Source organism: Heterodontus francisci, chromosome 20 (genome assembly GCF_036365525.1).
Source record: "Heterodontus francisci isolate sHetFra1 chromosome 20, sHetFra1.hap1, whole genome shotgun sequence".
NCBI lineage: Eukaryota > Metazoa > Chordata > Chondrichthyes > Heterodontiformes > Heterodontidae > Heterodontus > Heterodontus francisci.
In genome coordinates, this window is record NC_090390.1 from 53,756,456 (window position 1) to 53,774,295 (window position 17,840).

The window sequence follows — 17,840 nt, forward strand, 5'->3', positions numbered from 1 at the left end:
AAGCAGAGTTAACGTTTCGGGTCAGTGACCCGAAGGGGGTTCCAAAGAAGGGTCACTGACCCGAAACGTTAACTCTGCTTCTCTTTCCACAGATGCTGCCAGACCTGCTGCGTGGTTCCAGCATTTCTTGTTTTTATTTCAGATTTCCAGCATCCGCAGTATTTTGCTTTTATTTTAGCCTACTCTCAATCATCAGTAAAGTGATGGAAGGTGTCATCAACAGTGCCATCAAGCAGCACTTGCTTAGCAATATCCTGCTCAGTGACGCTCAGTTTGGGTTCCGTCAGGGCCACTCAACTCTTGACCTCATTACAGCCTTGGTTCAAACACGGACAAAAGAGCTGAACTCAAGAGGTGAGATGAGAGTGACTGCCCTTGACAACAAGGCAGCATTTGACCGAGTATGGCATTAAGGAACCCTAGTAAAACTGGAGTCAATGGGAATCGGGGGGATACTCTCTGCTGGTTGGAATCATACCTAGCTCAAAGGAAGATGGTTGTGGTTGTTGGAGGTCTGCTGTGGTGGGATTTGAACCCATATCTCCAGTTGAATACCCTGGGTCACTAGTCCAGTGATAATACTACTACACCACCGCCTCCTCCCATGATTTGAGTTTTGCATAAATGAATCAAAAACAGGGAAAACAAAATAGATGTTCCTTTACTTTTAACTGTTTGTATAGTTCATCTATTATTTTAATGATTCTGGATTAGGTGGTGCTTGACTAACGATCTGAAGCTCTAATTTCTGACATTTCATGCAGAAGGGGAGCCGAAAGCATTAATTTTGCCAGTCACAAATATGGCGGCCGCCTGGTGAGTCACACTCAATACTTAATACAGGCGCTGCTCTGTCATGATCAATTGGATTTCCTGGGTCAACAGCGATGCAAGATGTCGGGTATCTGCATGGTTGCCAAAGGCAAGAGAAAATTGCTGCTGAGAGCCCATCTTCATCCAATGATGAATTCCAACCGTCTAAATTAGGAACTAAAGAGTAGTATGTGTTGTTACTTTGCTCTTTATTAAATTGTATTTTAATTGTGAAATTACGATTACGTTTTATAACGGACCCAGTGCAATGAAAAGCGATTACATTTAGCGAGGTACTTGTTGAAGTTTAGTGAAATATGTTCACTAAGGTGACTGTCACTGAGGACATAGTTTATAACAACTCATGGAAGAATGATCCTTGTGACTCCCTACACGGCTGACACGTAATGCCCTCTGAAATGGCAGAGCAAGCCGTTTAGTTGAAAGGAGTCGTGACCTGATTCAGGAATAAGGTAAATCACTTCAACCCAGCCATTGTATCAGGACAAGACGTGGGCAACCTCAGCCCTGTAAAGTGCTCCTAGCTATTATCTGGGTACTGGACAGCTATTCCAGAGACTAGTCACAAACAGCCTTACATTGATACTCTGTGAGTACAACTATCAGCTACACCTCAAACTCTTTGATCACTATCCTATTGGCAGGATAGACCAACGAGAGGTGGGCACACAGTGATTGAAGTGATCCATTGACTCCAGATCCCATGAAACCAGGCTTCAGGCCAAGGAAAGCTTCTGCTGGAATCCATTATTAAGGAGGCACAAAGAAAATCATAATATGATCAGACGCAGTCAACGAAGTTTAATGAAAGGGAAATTCTATTTGACAAGTTTATTAAAGTTTTTTGAGGATGTAACTTTGCAGAGTAGTTAAAGGGGAACCAGTGGATGTAGTTTAAAGTTGATAAGACTCCAGGACTGGACGAAATGCATCCAAGGATACTGAGGGAAGTGAGAGTGGAAATTGCGGAGGCACTGGCCATAATTTTTCAGTCTTCCTTAGACTCAGGGGTGGTGCCAGAGGACTGGAAAATTGCAAATGTTACACCCTTGCTCAAAAAAGGGTGTAAAGATAAGCCCAGCATCTACAGGCCAGTCAGTTTGGTGGTGGGGAAACAGAGAAAAAATAATTTGCGACAAAATTAATAGTCACATGGACAAATATGGGTTAATTAAGGAAAGCCAGCATGGATTTGTTAAGGAAAAGTTGTGTTCACCTTATTTGCTGGAGTTTATTGAAGAGGTAACAGAGAGGGTTGATGAGGGTAATGCTGAATTAGGAACTAAAGACTTCCAAAAGGCATTTTATACTCTGCCGCAAAACAGACTTGTGAGCAAAGTTATAGTTCATGGAATAAAAGGGATAGTAGCAACATGGATACAAAATTGGCTGAGTGATAGGAAACAGAGTAGTGGTTAATGGATGTTTTTCAGACAGTAAGACGATTTGTAGTGGTGTTCCCCAGGGGTCAGTGTTGGGACCCTTGCTCTTCCTGATGTATATTAATGACCTAGACCTTGGTGTACAGGGCACAATTTCAAAGTTTGCAGATGATACAAAACTTGGAAGCATTGTGAACTTTGAGGAAGATTGTGTGGAACTTCAAAAGGATATGGACAAGTTGTTGGAATGGGCGGACAGGTGACAGATGAAGTTCAATGTGGAGAAATGTGAAGTGATTCATTTTGGTAGGAAGAACATGGAGAGACAATAAAAAATAAAGGGTACAACTCCAAAGTGGGTGCAGGAGCAGAGAGACCTGGGTATATATGTGCATAAGTCATTTAAGGTGGCAGGACAGGTTGAGTTCATAAAGCATCCAGTATCCTAGGCTTTATTAAAAGGGGCATCGAGTACATGAGGAGGGAGGTTATGTTAATCTTGTATAAAACACTAGTTCAACTTCAACTGGAGTATTGTGTCCAGTTCTGGATGCCACATGAGGAAAGATGTGAAGGTATTGGAGAGAATGCTGAAAAGATTCACAAGAATGGTTCCAGGGATGAGGAACTTCATTTACAAAGATAGATTGGAGAAGTTGGGACTGTTTTCCTTGGAGAAAAGAAGGCTGAGGGGAGATTTGATAGAGGTATTCAAAATCATGAGGGGTCTGGACAAAGTAGATGGGGAAAAACTGATCCCACTAGTGAAAGGATCAAGAATGAGAGGGCATAGATTTAAGGTAATTGGCAAAAGAAGCAAAAGCGACATGAGAAAAAACTTTCTCACGCAGCGAGTGGTTAGGATCTGGAATGTACTGCCAGAGAGTGTGGAGGAGGCAGGTTCAATTGAGGCATTCAAAAGGGAATTAAATAGTATCTGAAAAGGAAGAATGTGCAGGGTTACAGGGAGAAGCTGGGGGAATGGTACTAAGTGAATTGGTCATTTGGAGAGCTGGTGCAGACATGATGGGCTGAATGGCCTCCTTCTGTCCTGTCACAATTCTGTGATTCTATAGTATATTTGGATTTCCAAAATGTATTCAATAAGGTGCCACATGAAGGATTATTACAATATAAGGATTCATGCTGTTGAGGGTAATAAAATAGCATGGATATAGCTGGGTTAACAAACAAGCGACAGAGAATAAGGATAAATGGAGCATTTTCGAGTTGGCAGGCTGTAAATACTGAGGTGCCATAATGATCAGTGCAGGGGCCTCAGCTATTTACAATCTATATTGATGACTTGGAAGAAAGTACTGAGAGTAATGTATGCTGATGAAACAAAATTAGGTGGGACAGTAAGCCATGAGAAGGACACCAAGAGGCTACAATGGGATATAGGCAGTTTAAATGGGTGGGCAAGAAGGTGGCAGGTGGAGTATAATGAGAAATGTGAGGTTATTTACTTTGGTAGGAAGAATAGAAAAACAGAATACATTTTAAATGTTAAGGAACTTTTAAATGTTGGTGCTCAGAGAGATTTCTGTGCCCTCATACAAGAAACACAGAAAGTTAGGAAGGCAAATGGCATTTGGGTTTCATGCAAGGGTTTGGAGTACAAGAGTAAGGAAGTCTTGCTACTGTTGTACAGGACTTTGGTGAGACCACACCTGGAGTACTGTGCACAGTTTTGGTCTCCATATCTAAGGCAGGCATCTAAGGCCTTAGAGGTGGCACATTGAAGATTCGCTAGATTGATTTCTGAGATGAGAGGATTGTCCTATGATGTGAGACTAGGTAAATTGGGCCTACATTCTCTGGAGTTTGGAAGAATAAGAGGTGATCTTAATGCAACATATAAGATTCTGAGAGGGCTTGACAGGGTAAATGCTGAGATGGCTGGAGAGTCTAGAACTGTGGGGCATAGTCTCAGGATAAGGGATCAATCATTTAAGCCTGAGATAATGAGAAATTTCTTCACTCAGAGGGTTGTAAATCTTTGGAATTCACTACCCCAGAAGGCTTTGGATGCCAAGTCATTGAGTATATTTAAGGCTGAGATCGCTAGATTTTTGGACTCTATGGGCATCAACTGATATGGGGATAAGGTGGGAAAGTGGAGTTGAGGTCAAAGATCAGCCATAATCTTATTGAATGGTGGAACAGTCTCAAGGAGCTGTATGGCCTCTTATTACCTAATGCCCCTCTCTCAACTTATGAATCAGTGTCTGTCTATGTTAAAGATTGCTTGGAGGAATTTCTTAGGGAAGTAAGGTAATGAAATCTACCCTAGGTATGGGCCTTTAAAGTCCATCATCGAGCGGTTTGGTAGGGCTGGCCAAGTCCTTATAGCTGCCAGAATGGGTCTGTGTCGGCTGGTGAGAGAACCAACAGGAGGGTGCAACCTACTTGACCTCATCTTTGCCAACTTACCTGTTGCAGACATGTGCCCATGATAGTATTCATGTCACTATTGCAAAGTCCTTGTGAAGATAAAGGGCTGAATTGTGACGGCAGTCCTGGTGGTGGGCCAGAAGCCGGGAGAGACCCCCGACGCCATTCCACAGCAGGCAGCCAATTAACTGCCTGCCAATGGGGACGTCGTCCCTTTAAGGGACGAGCTACCACCTCCAGAGCTGCCAGCCATTTGGAAGGCCAGCAGCTCTGTAGTACCGGGGAGGGTGGGAGGGTGTCTACCTGGGTGGGGTGGTGATCGCGGCTGGGGGACCTTTCGGGGGTCCTGGATTGCCCCCAAAAGAGGGGCCACCCCCAACTCCACTAGGAGGCTGCCAGACTTACCTGGTGGTTTCTCCCAGCTGCGCCAGGCCCCTTCTCCTCCCTTAAAATTGAGGTGGAGGCAGGAAGAGGCCCTTAAGTGGCTAGTTGGCTATTTAAGGACCTCAATTGGTCCGCAATTCTGCCCAAAGTCTTGTCTCCAACTGTGAAGACATTCTAATCACTAGTGTGACACCGCCACCATGCTAAGTAGGACCATCTAAACCTAGTGTCTTTAGTCGCAATCATCTTTATCTGCTTCATCAATGAGCTTCCTACCATCATGAGGTTAGGATTGGGACTGTTCGCTGACTGTTCCAGCTCCATTTGTAGCTCCTGCAATGAAGTAGCCTGTTGCCACTAGACTCAGTATGCAGCGCCTCTAACACCACTTGGGCGGCACAGTGGCGCAGTGGTTAGCACCACAGCCTCACAGCTCCAGCGACCCGGGTTCGGTTCTGGGTACTGCCTGTGCGGAGTTTGCAAGTTCTCCCTGTGACCGCGTGGGTTTCCGCCAGGTGCTCTGGTTTCCTCCCACAGCCAAAGACTTGCAGGTTGATAGGTAAATTGGTCATTGTAAATTGCCCCTAGTGTAGGTAGGTGGTAGGAGAATGGTGGGGATGTGGTAGGGAATATGGGATTAATGTAGGATTAGTATAAATGGGTGGCTGTTGGTCGGCACAGACTTGGTGGGCCGAAGGGCCTGTTTGCTGTATCTCTCTATGACTCTATGACCACTCAATGGCTACAGTATGTACAATCTACAGGATGCACTGCAGCAACATTAATTTGATAGAATCTCTCTCCCCAGCGATCTCTACCTGCAAGTTCAGGAATGTGGTGGGGACAATTATCACTTCCAAGTTTCCCTTCAAGTCATACACGATACTGACTTGAACATACATCACTGCTTCATTATCATCACTGATTTCAATATGTTGGAATTCGGAACTTAACACCATTGTAGGAGCACTATCATCACAACAACTGCAACAATTCAAGGAGAATAGCCATCACTACCTTTTGTGGACAACTAGGGATGATGAATAAAAAGCCTTGCCAGCATTGCTTGTATCCTGTGAATGAAGTAAGTTACAAAATGCTGCAAACATTATTTTCATGGACTAAAAGTTATCAAATTCTAAAAATTAATTTCTGTAAAATTACACCACAAACCGATAATCACCTCATACAATATCTTGGAATTTAGCCTTAAGAAAGGTAGTTATTGCGCGTTATTTTATTCTGACCTGGAAATATACAAGCAGCTTCCAATATGCAAATTTACCTCTCCAGCTGTTCAGCAACAGTAACTGATCTGAGGATTTGTCTATATACATATGATATAAAGTGCAGGCCAAGTAAAAGAAAGCTGCAGCTTAGCAACAGAATAATTCAATGTAATATATACCCCATGGTAAAGTGTTCCTGTTGTTCTAAACTCCTGGGTCAGATAGGGATGATACAGATGGGGATATATCACTTCTATGCATTTTTAATTTACTCCCAGGAGGGTGGACTGAGGCTGCTTTTAAAATGGTATTATTCTGAATTAGCTGTAATATTCCAATTCCTTTTGCCTAATAGTTGATTGTCTCAAAGTTCAGACTTCGTTCAGCTGAAATTGCAATTTTTAAAAATTAATTAATGGGCCATGAGCATCGCTGGCAAGGCCAGCATTTATTGTCCATCCCTAATTGCCCTTGAGAAGTTGGTAGTGAGCCTTGTCTTTTGCACTGACCTGCTGGGCTCCACCATCATTGTGGCTGGGGATGTTCTTTGAGCCTCCTCCTTCTCCAGTTCGTTGTTTAATTGTCTACCTCCCAATTCATGACTGGATGTGGCAGCACTGCAGAGCTTTGATTTGATCCATTGGTTGTGGGATTGCTTAGTTCTGACTATAGCATCCTGCTTCTGCTGTTTTGTTGGCATCTCATTTTTAGCTATGCCTGGTGCTGCCTCTGGCATGCTCTCCTGCACTCATTTAACCAGGGTTGATCCCCTGGCTTGATGGTAATGATAGAGTGGGGGATATGCTGGGCCATGAGGTTACAGATTGGGGTTGAATACAATTCTGCTGCTGATGGCCACAGTGCTTCATGGATGCCCAGTTTTGAGTAGCTAGATCTGTTCTGAATCTATCTCATTTAGCACGGTGGTAGTACCACACAACACGATGGACAGTATCCTCAATGCGAAGATGGGACTTTGTTTCCACAAGGACTGTGTGGTGGTCATTCCTACCAATACTGTCTGGTGAGCGCAAGCTCAAGCCTCTGGTTCTCTCACCACCTGCCACTGGCCCAGCCAAGCAGATATGCCCTTCAGAATTTAGCCAGCTAAGTCAGCGGCGGTGCTACTGAGTCAATCTTGGTAATGGACATTGAAGTTCCCCATCCAGACTACATTCGGTGCCCTTGCTACTCTCTGCTTCTTCCAAGTGGAGGAGTATTGATTCATCAGCTGAGGGGGGTGCGGTAGGTGGTAATCAGCAGGAGGCTTCCTTGCCCATGTTTGACCTGATGCCATGAGACTTCATGGGGTCTGGAGTCAATGTTGAGGACAATCCCTCCCGACTATATACCACTGTACCTCTGGCGGGTCTGTCCTGCTGGTGGGACAGTACATACCCAGGGATGGTGATGGCTGTAAGGTATGATGTGGTGAGTATGACTATGTTAGGCTGTTGCTGGACTAGTCTGTGGGACACCTTTCCCAATTTTGGCACAAGTCCCCAAATGTTTGTGAGGAGGAGTTTGCAGGGTTGACTGGGCAGGGTGTGCCTTTTTCGTGTCCTTTGCCTAGGCCGATGTCGGGTGGTCCGTCTGATTTTATTCTTCTTCAACTTTTCTGCCGTAGTTTGATACAACTGAGTGGCTTGCTAGGCCGTTTCAGAGGGCAGTTAAGAGCTAATCACATTGCTGTGGGTCTGGAGTCACATGTAGGCCAGACCAGGTAAGGATGGCAGATTTCCTTCCTTCAAGGACATTAGTGAACCAGATTTTTTTGACGACAATTTGGTAGTTTTGTCATCCTCATTACTGGGACTGGCTTTTCATTGCATTTATTTAATTAATTGAATTTAAATACCCCCAGCTGCCATGGTGGGATTTGTACACATGTCTCTGCAGCATTAGTCCAGGTCTCTGGATTATTAGTTCAGTATCATTACCACTACGCTATTGTTCCTGGTAAATACAAAGTGGGTTTTTTTGGGCATATACATAACTACTTTTTAAGGAATTAAACATCCTTGGAACATACATAATTGTTATGTTGGCTTGTCTATTTCAGTGTCTGCAATGGAGTGACATCACTGAGCACCAGCATCACTTTTAATCAACTGCACTTGCATGCCTCTATTGCAACACTGTGGGTAATAGCATTGTTGGAAACAGAATGGGCTCTTACAAAACTGTCTGCACCAGGGCAAAGTTATTTTGAGAAAATTGAATTATAGCATTTTATTTTTGCGTAAATTAGCTTGTGGTAAGTAGCTTGTTTTGATCTGTCCTGCTCCACACCAGACTTTTGCAGTGGAGGTTTGGTTTTAGTTTTAAATATGAGTTTTTTTTTCTGTATCTTCTTGCAGTTGGGACCATGCTTATGAAAGGGAGCTGCAGTCCTTTTATGATTCAGGCGATATTGGTGAGATTTGGTAAGAAGCAAAACAAAGAATATTAACCCATTGATAAGGATCAGTGGCAGTATCTTTGTCGATCTCCTCCAACCCACCCACCCCTACTATTGACTGTTTCATTTAAAGGAAAGAATATTTTCAAAATGGAACAAAAATAATTTAATTTAAAATCTTGCAAAACCACAGCTGGGACAGTACTATCTACTTATTACAGAGGAATTGAAACAGCTGTGAGTTCCAGCATCAACAGCAGTGACCAGTGTAGGTTTCTGAGGGCCTCGGATGAGAATATTTCAAAAATACCTCTTGGAACTGTTTGAGAATTATGTTCTTATAAACTCCAATTGTGAAACATTCTTTCAATAACGTGAATATATAGTTTTAAAAATGATAAATGTTGCTTTATATTATAGTAAAACTGATCAACTGATTTTCTCTGCACCAATAATTACTGTACTGTCAACATAACAGAGGTGAAAAGTATACTTCCCTGTTACGCTGTTGAAGGAAATATGTTAGTAAACTTCACAATAATTTTCTTGGTCAAACAAACAGAATACAATGAAAGATAGCTATTTTTCATGATCTGTTGAACTGGTCTTTCTTCTATAATATTCTGTCCATGATTAAATTTTACGCTTACAGCTCAGTAGACTTGTGTTCACTTTGAGCAGTTCATTCCATCCAATGGCATCTTTTTAAATCTTTGTACGGTGTTTTTGAAAATCTGTATTAAGATATAGATTATCACAAAACCTTCCCCTAAGCAGTTCAGAAGGATTCACAAATTGTGGGGAGTTAGCCACTGTCTGCTAACACAGGCAGTACAATTGGTCTCTGACTCCCTGGGCTGTGGAGGGGAAAATTTGACCTGTTTTCATGTTCTTAATTACTGTAATTGGAAATGTGTTTGTGTTAGGGTGGGATTTGGCTTGGTTGTGACTCCTTCCATTGTTGAATATCCTGCTGATGTTCACTCCCGAGGCTCATAAATGAAAAATGGGTACTCCAGGCAAAGTCTCAGAGGGCTGTTAGCGCCTTTGGAACTTTATCTAAGCACCTCCAGGATAGGAGAGGAAGGGCAGGAAGAAAACAAAAGATTTATAAACAAATTTTCAAAAACTTTGTTTATTGACATTCTAATTTAGTGCCTTTTAACTTCAAATATATATTGGGCTGATCGGCCGTGAGCTTCAAAGAGGGCAGCCCATACGGGCGGGTTTCACTCCGTGGAGCCACTGCAATATTCATCGTGGCGGCTCATTTACATGGCTAGGGCAAACTGCCCACCCCCGATGACGTAGAAGGGGTGGGTGCTCCGTCCCGGCACCGGCGCCTGGCGCCAATGCGCACATGCTATGCCATTTTTAAAGGACTTGCAGCCCTTCATTTTCATTTCAATGTTTAAAGATACAGCACCTATGAAATTGAAAGGAAAAGTTTATCAAAAGTTTCAATCCCCTTACCCACCCCACCCCCCTCAATGACTAAACACTTTATTAATTGCCCTCTCCCCTCCCCATAAAAAACTTATCTCGTGATCCCAGCCTCCCCCCCGTCTCCACCCCCAAAGGTTTGTAACCTTTTACCTTCAACCCCTTCCCACCATCCCCTCCACCAATCACAATGGTTTTCACGCTTCCCCCCCCCCCGCCCTGAAAACTTACCTGCTCCACCCTCCCAACCAGGGTTCCACCTCTGATCTCCGAATGGAGATCTGAAGGCGTGGGAGTTCTGGCAACTGGACAGAATATCACAGCGGAATGGCCAGCACGATGAAGTAGGTATTTATTAATTAATTTCAATACCATTAACGATGTTCCCATCGCTGAGCGGCAGGGGGTGCTGCCGCAAGGTCTCGCCACTGCCGGTAATATGGGGCGGGGCCTTCCCAGTGTCGAGGCCCATGGCTGGCCTCTCCCGGAGGTATTTTTTGGGCCCCCCCCCCACCATGACCTCTGATGTCGGGTGTCCGGTAAAATTCAGCCCATTGCTTTCGGAAAGAAACTGCAAAACTAGTGAACAATAAAAGCAATTTAATAAATCTATAATTTTATATGGCACACCAACATTATTTTATAGGTCCCACAGGTTTGTGGTTGGTTTACTGCTTACCTGTTCGCCCTTGTTTGATAGGCATATTTCATTAATCAATCTATGACAGTAAATACTGTGTAATTTCTTAGTGATCATCATTGGTCAACAACTGTCACAAATCCTGTTATCTTTTAGGTTTGGTGAAGAAAGTATGGATCGTATAATAACATGGTTGGAAACACAAAAAATCCCGAAGGATGCTGCCCTGCTGGATATTGGGACAGGAAATGGTGTTTTTTTGGTTGAACTTGTAAGTGTATTTCAGAATCTAAAAACACTTGTGTAAAATCTGATTCATCGTAATCTAATTTATTTTCTACCGATAGTGCAGCTACATCCCCAATACCCATAGCCTTGCTGGAGTCTTACAGCTTTGACCTCTCCTTCTGGTTCTCTAACATCGGTCTACTTCTCGTTCCCTGCTTCACTGTTCGTGATAACTCTTTCAGCTGCCTTGCCCCTAAACATTTGAACCTCCTCCCGCAGCATCACTGCTTATCCTCTTTGTTGTAAAAAAAACTCCTTAAGACCATGGTTTTGTCCCTTCTAAATCACTTTCTCCCCCAACCCCCAGGTTGAAGTCTACTGACTGTCCCTCTCCCCGTAAAGTGCTCTGACACCTCTCTGTATGCAATGAATGCGATAGAAATGTAAGTTGTTGCCTAAAAAAAAATTTCATTGTGAATACCAATTTCCATATCTATTTTCAATCTCTGGCTTACTGCCTACCTGCATTGGGGTCTGTCAGATGCAGGACAGCTCTACATGTACTTGATGACCACATGCATACGCAGAGCAGGGCTGTTAAAATTTCAATAAATTGAAGACATAGGTAGGTGCATCCAGACTCTCTATATAATTAAAATTTAGAAGTAAGTTTAAAAAGTTCTCAGAAGGTCCAGGCAATCCATAAGCACTTTGTAAATGAGGTTTGACATGACATTGCAGTTCTCCTCGATGTGATGTCAAATCTAAGTGATGTGACCCTGCCTCCTGCAACAGATTTCACACTACTTCCTGTTGGAGTCAAATTAATAAAACATAACACCTAATGGAATCTGCAGATTTCATGTCACTGCAAAGTACAAATCACTTCGCAGCAATGCTAGACTTGCAGTATGTCACTTGAGATTTTCACAGTTTTCTAAAATGAGAATATGAGGAAATTTCTCAAGCCTGAATATCTGGCAGTGAGAATATTCCTAACAGCAGGTATATTAGTGATTGAAGACAGCCAAAAGCAGATCATTTTATGTCCTGAATATATATTTTTTTATTTATTTAAGGCAAAAGCTGGATTTACTAACCTGACTGGAATTGATAATTCTTCCACTGCTGTGGAGCTTGCTAAAGCTATTGCTGAAAAGGAAGAGGTGTTGTCTTTGAAATTACAGGTAATGATTTTAGCAAGTATTTCCTTCAAGCCTCAAACTATTGTCAGCTTCTTCTCTGACAAATCTATCTTCATTTTCCTTCGCTCCCTCAAATTGTTTAATTATTTTTCTTCCTCCAAGATTGCATTCACAATCATGCAAGCAACTTTCTTCATGTCTCTGCTAATATCATTCTCTGACTGACTGCTGGGAAAGGCTGGATATATCTGGATTGACTCCCCATGTTATTTTCCCTCTGAGGAGAAGCATATTGGCTGCTTTTCCAGGTGGCTTGGATGAGATTGGGAACTTGCTATGTTTGGAAACACTGACCCAAAACTTGCATTTTATTGCCTCTGGTGTAGCTTGTTGATCCATAGATGTGCTGTGCTACAAGGCTTACAAGGCTACCTAGAACAATTTCCCTTGCGAATTTCTGACTTGTTGCAACCTGTGAATTGAAGATAATCTTCATTTCCCCCTCCGCACCGCACCACCCCCCCCCACCAAACCCCGGCTACGCCACTCTCCACCCTTACCCAGTGAAGACAGTGACTTAGCCAATGGCTATGGTTCCAATGACGTAGCACCTCACTTGTCAAAGTTCTTTATGTGACCTGGGACTTTCGATCTGCATGATCCATTTGCCTATAGCCTTTACCCGCTGTGTTGTCTGCTGCTTTATTGTAATTCCTTAAACTTTCCAGTTCCTAATCCCTGAAAGATTCCTTTAATTAAAGTTCCTGGGAAATGGTTTATGCAGTCTCCTTTCATTCATTTATTTTTTTAACCAACTAACTCTCCGGCCAGACTCACCTGCTGCTACCCCACTTCCTTCAGCTGTGGGAGTGGGATGATCATGGGATGAAGTTCTGCATAGTTGCTACTAATGTTGCTGTGGGGTCCAGTGATGCTGGTCATGTTATCTTGTCATCTCCCCCTTCCCTGAAATGGAGCATTCCACCAAAATTTAGTATTTTAGTGGCTCAGTTGAGACCACATGGAACAAGACAGTTGACGGGAATGAATTTGAGTGATAACTGAGGCTGGACTATAGCTTGGGACCCCAGAATAGGGATCACATAGTCTACTGTTAAAACCATTCCCGGTCCACCCTCATTGCAATTCTGAATTTTTGTTCACTTAATAAAAGTCAACAATGTGCATTTAAATATCACTCCTCTCATGCAAGGAGAGATCTCCAATAAGGAGGCAAGGGCTAAGGTAGACACAGAGCATGGGAAAATGGGATTAAAATGGAAAGACCAGCTTCGTGAACCAAAGGTCCAGTTGACATGGAGTGTTTTGAAAGCAGAGAGAATGAGGCTTGAGGAGAAGTCCAATCTTTGACATTGTGCAGGGACATAAAGCAGGGAGACATCAATAGGGTAGGTGAGGGCAAAACTATGGAGTAAGCTGAGAATTTTGAATTCAACGTAATGGTGCAGTGGGCCTTGGGGCAGATGGGTTGATGGGAGTATGCAACTCGGTATGTGTAGGAAATTGGACTGTACTGTTTTTCATAAGTTGAAGCTTATGGTAAGTTAATGCTGAGACAGCAGATCGTATAATGTTGAAAAAGTCTAGCTTTGAGGTGATGGCAATGTGGAGTAGAAGTGGACAATGTTACAGATGTTGGTTTTGGTAATGGGGAAAATGTGGGGGAGGCAGCTGAATTTGGTATTGAACAGTGCACTGAGGTGCTGTTGGCAGCTGGAGGGGTGACTTTGTTTTGCCAACAATCAACTGAAACAGGTTTTGCGAACAATCAAATCTCTCTTATCTGAAAGACAATATTGTGATTTTGAGCCCACCACCACTCAAGGGCAATTAGGGATCAGCAATAAATGGTGGCCTTGCCAGTGACACCCACACCCCATGAACAAATTAAAAAAAACAACCTTTGGGTTGATGGAGGAACTGCTTGTCCTTATCATAGATGTGGAAGTTCAGTCCCTGCTTCTAGAAAACTTCACCAAAGGGTGGCATGAAGATAGTGAAGAGAAGAATGCAATGGGGACAGTTGTGCAGACAAAGGAGAAGATGACGATGGCAGCAATGTAGTTTCTGCATTGCCTTAACTAACAGCAGAACCAGGAGAGGCAGTGCCCCAGAACTGGATAGCAGAGAAGACATGGTAGTAAGCTGAAGTGACCAGTGATATTGAAGGTAACAGAGAGGTTGAGGAGGATGGGAAGAGAGAGAGATAGAGCAACCACAGTCACAAACACACACAATATCATTTGTGACTTTGATCAATATGGTCTCAGTACTGTGGGTGGGCCAGAAGCTAGATTATATTGATTTGAATAAGGAATGATGACAGAACTTTGGGGAATAAAGGAAAATTTTAGTCAAAGAAAAGTGAAGGAATTTAGCCTGCAATTTTTCATTATTTATTCTTGTCATATGGATAACGCTAGCAAGGCAGCACTAATTGCTCTATTAGTTTTTGCCCTAAGGGCATTAAAAGTCAACCACATAATGTGGGACCGAAGCCATATGTAGGTCAGACCAAGTTGTGGGGAATTGATTCCCTTCCCTGAAGGCATTAGTGAATCAGTTGAGTCGTTATGACAATCTGGCAAATTTGATGGTAATTTTCCTGCTGCTCGCCCACAAATGACTAGATTTATTGAATTTAGTCTCACACGGTAGGATTTGAACTGACAACTTCTGGATGGCAGGTCAAGTACCATCACCCACCAGGCTACCAATCCCTGCAGTTTTGAGGTTAGTGTCAGAACAGAGAGGCAGGTGAAGGATGTTAACCATCGGGGGTGAAGTTGGGTGATCAGAAGCTGGGATGGAAGGAGCTTGAAAGAGGAAGTTGATGGGCTTCATGAATAAGGTAAGTGAGCTAAGGTCAGTGGGGAATAAATTGTAAAGAGCGAGGACAGTTAGGTGGAGAACAAATGGGGAAATCCAGGAGAGTGCAGTGAAAGGCTTGGGATGCCCAGAGAAGGCAGTAGCTACAATGCAGACAGCCTTAAGTTTGGATTCATAGTTCATTGAGTTCCTCATGTTCTGGGGGTAATCTGCAAAAGTAGCAGCGGTGTAGAAAAGGAATTTGGACATTATGCTCTGAAGTATTCAAAGGGACTGAGAGTCAAATTGTACATTACATTATAGGAGGATTAGCTGGTTAGATGTAATGTAAAGTATAGTTAATGCAATTAAAATAGGTCTTTGGTTGTAATTGGCTCATAAATTATATAGAGTAATTGCTCAGAAGGTAATTGCTGGTAACACAGCAAATGAAGGAGGTGTACTTTGATGTCAAGTTTATTTTTAATCTTTGCAAGTTCCTTTGACTGTGCTGGAATTTTAAGCATTTCTCATGTATGCTTTTAAAGCACTGACACCAACCAATTGTTTTAACTGCATTGGCATTAATTCTGTATCAGCATCCTCTCCTGTCTAAGTGCAGCAAATAATAGGAAAATTTAAAGCACTAAAAATGGTTTATTCATAGTTCAAATGAGTGTATCAACAATTAATTGTTGCCATGTGTACATTTTACACATTATTCATTTCTTGCTACCAGTCGATAGTGAACTTTTAACTTTATCCCACAATTAATTTACACCTTTTAATCACTGGAGTAAACCATTCTGCTTTTAAGAAGGGAATGAGCCAGATATTCTTAGGAGCCAAACTTAATGGTTCATGTTACTTAGCACTGTTCTGCCAAGATAGCCAATCAATTACATGTGATCACATAGATGAATTTATGGATGATCGCAATAATTACAGTTTGTAGCTACGTGATTATTTCTGGATGTTTCTGGAGGAATGTGACCACAATAACACATGAAAGGGAGAATGTACGCCTGCCCCCACTCACCACATTAGTCTGTGCCAATAAACTGGAGCAGTTTAGAGCATCTGAAATTCTATTCTTAAAATGACTTTTCCTTATTTTTAGGTGGCAGACTTTTTGCACATATTTCCAAATCTTAGTCCATATGAAATTTGCATAGACAAGGGAACTTTTGATGCCATTAGTCTTAGTCCTGACCACCCAGCTGAAAAACAGAGTTTATATCGGCAGGCCTTGCATAGTGTTCTGAAGGGTGGAGGCATGTTCCTTATAACATCCTGTAACTGGACCAAAGAGGAACTCGTCAATCACTTCAGCGAAGGTAAATTATTTCTTTCATATTTCATTGGATTTTTAAATTACCGGCTTTGTTATCTTTAAGCCTGAGATGGGAAATTTGCTAAGTAAGGAATGGTAGCTTCAAAACCATATTTTACCATTCTGGCATTTAAATTTTTTGCTGTGTGTCATTTCCATGAAGTTGTGAAGGTGTTTACAGATGGATTACTGTTAAAAATCGATAGATATCTGGATACTAATGACATCAAGGGATATGGAGATAGCGTGGGAAAGTGGCATTGAGGTAGATGATCAGCCATGATTTAATTGAACGGCAGAGCAGGCTCGACGGGCTGAATGGCCTAATCCTGCTTCTATGTTCCTAGTTAGAAGAGCTGTACTTGGAATAGACACTGGAACAAAAATGTGTAAATAAAGTTTGATTTCCAGTTGTGCTTTTACCTCTTTCTTCATTCAGTTTGGTTCCTTCCCTGTGTCACAAACCACTCCCTCATGACCGTGACCTTCCAGGCCATTGTCTGTGCTGTTTGTCAGGTGACCACGAAAGGAGATCAGTGAATGACAGAAGGTTTAAGTTGCTTGCCTCAGATTTCTTCAGGGCAGCAAATAGATTGGTCTCCCTCAGCATTTGTGCTGTGAAGTAAAAATGCTGCCAGATGATCCTTGGGCACATCTGCTGTGCTGAATTAGATGAATGCAGGGCTTCTGGAGGACCCCTGCACAATAACATTTTAACAATGTGCCAATAACCTCTATTGGGCTTATGCCAGATCATTCCTGGCCCCCTACTCCTACATTTAAGGTCCCCTTTACTAGACGTAATGATTGTATTTATTGAAGAAGTTTGTTTTAAAGTACCTAATTAATCCTCTAAGGTTAACAATGATTTGTAATATAGTAGTTATGTACAGTAACAGTCATGTGCTCTTTTTATTTGTTTTATTCCAGGATTTGAGATGCTGCAGGAGCTACCAACACCGAAATTCCAGTTTGGAGGAAAGATTGGAAATAGCGTAACAGCACTGGTTTTCAAACAGAAAGAATAAGTTAGGATAACTGCAGGTCACAAGACTCTCCCAGTGTTCAGTTCCAAACTACTGCTGTTCTAGACCCAGAATCACTTAAACAAACTGCAACTCATCCCACGAGATTCGATTTTCTTTTATGTATACAGTTTGATTCCAGAATCCTGCCATTCAATGGACACTTCTTTGTGAAAATGATTACTTTCAATTTAAGATCAATCAGTTAACAAGACCTGGAGCTGTAAATAAAATGATTTGTAGAAATGATGTGTGATTTTTCTAACGAGGAACTCATTGCTATTCCCCATCCTTGCCTCAATGCAGGCTGTTCACAAAGTGCATTAATGACCTCTAGTGGTAACAGACTGGGAATGTATGAATTTGTGGCATACATTAATGCCATCTCTACCTGTGAAGAACTTCAGTGTGAAAACAACAGATTACAGTTTAGTCACTTATTCCAAAAATACAGTGAATTCAGAATTGCCTTATTTTGCACCATCTTCAAAATTTGTACTAAAAGATCTCAAAAGCTAGTTTTGGTGGGTGCTGCATGTTAGAGTGATTGTGACTGATTGAAAGCTGTAG

At 42.3% G+C, this 17,840-nt stretch overlaps 1 protein-coding gene across 3 annotated transcripts; it reads left to right on the forward strand.

Moving 5' to 3' along the window:
• Positions 1–880: 880 nt before the first annotated feature.
• Positions 881–17,515, forward strand: eef1akmt2 (EEF1A lysine methyltransferase 2). Of its 3 annotated transcripts, none has more exons than XM_068053351.1 (7): positions 915–1,000; positions 5,806–6,081; positions 8,587–8,652; positions 10,867–10,981; positions 12,018–12,125; positions 16,033–16,249; positions 17,176–17,515. In XM_068053351.1, the coding sequence occupies exons 2-7, from the start codon at positions 6,077–6,079 to the stop codon at positions 17,271–17,273; spliced, it is 609 nt and encodes a 202-aa protein (XP_067909452.1). In that variant the 5' UTR covers positions 915–1,000; positions 5,806–6,076; the 3' UTR covers positions 17,274–17,515. The 3 variants fall into 3 exon arrangements, with proteins under 3 accessions (XP_067909451.1, XP_067909452.1, XP_067909453.1); XM_068053352.1 differs by lacking the exon at positions 915–1,000 and adding an exon at positions 1,269–1,286; XM_068053350.1 differs by lacking the exon at positions 5,806–6,081 and having other exon boundaries at positions 881–1,000.
• The last annotated feature ends 325 nt before the right edge of the window (positions 17,516–17,840 follow it).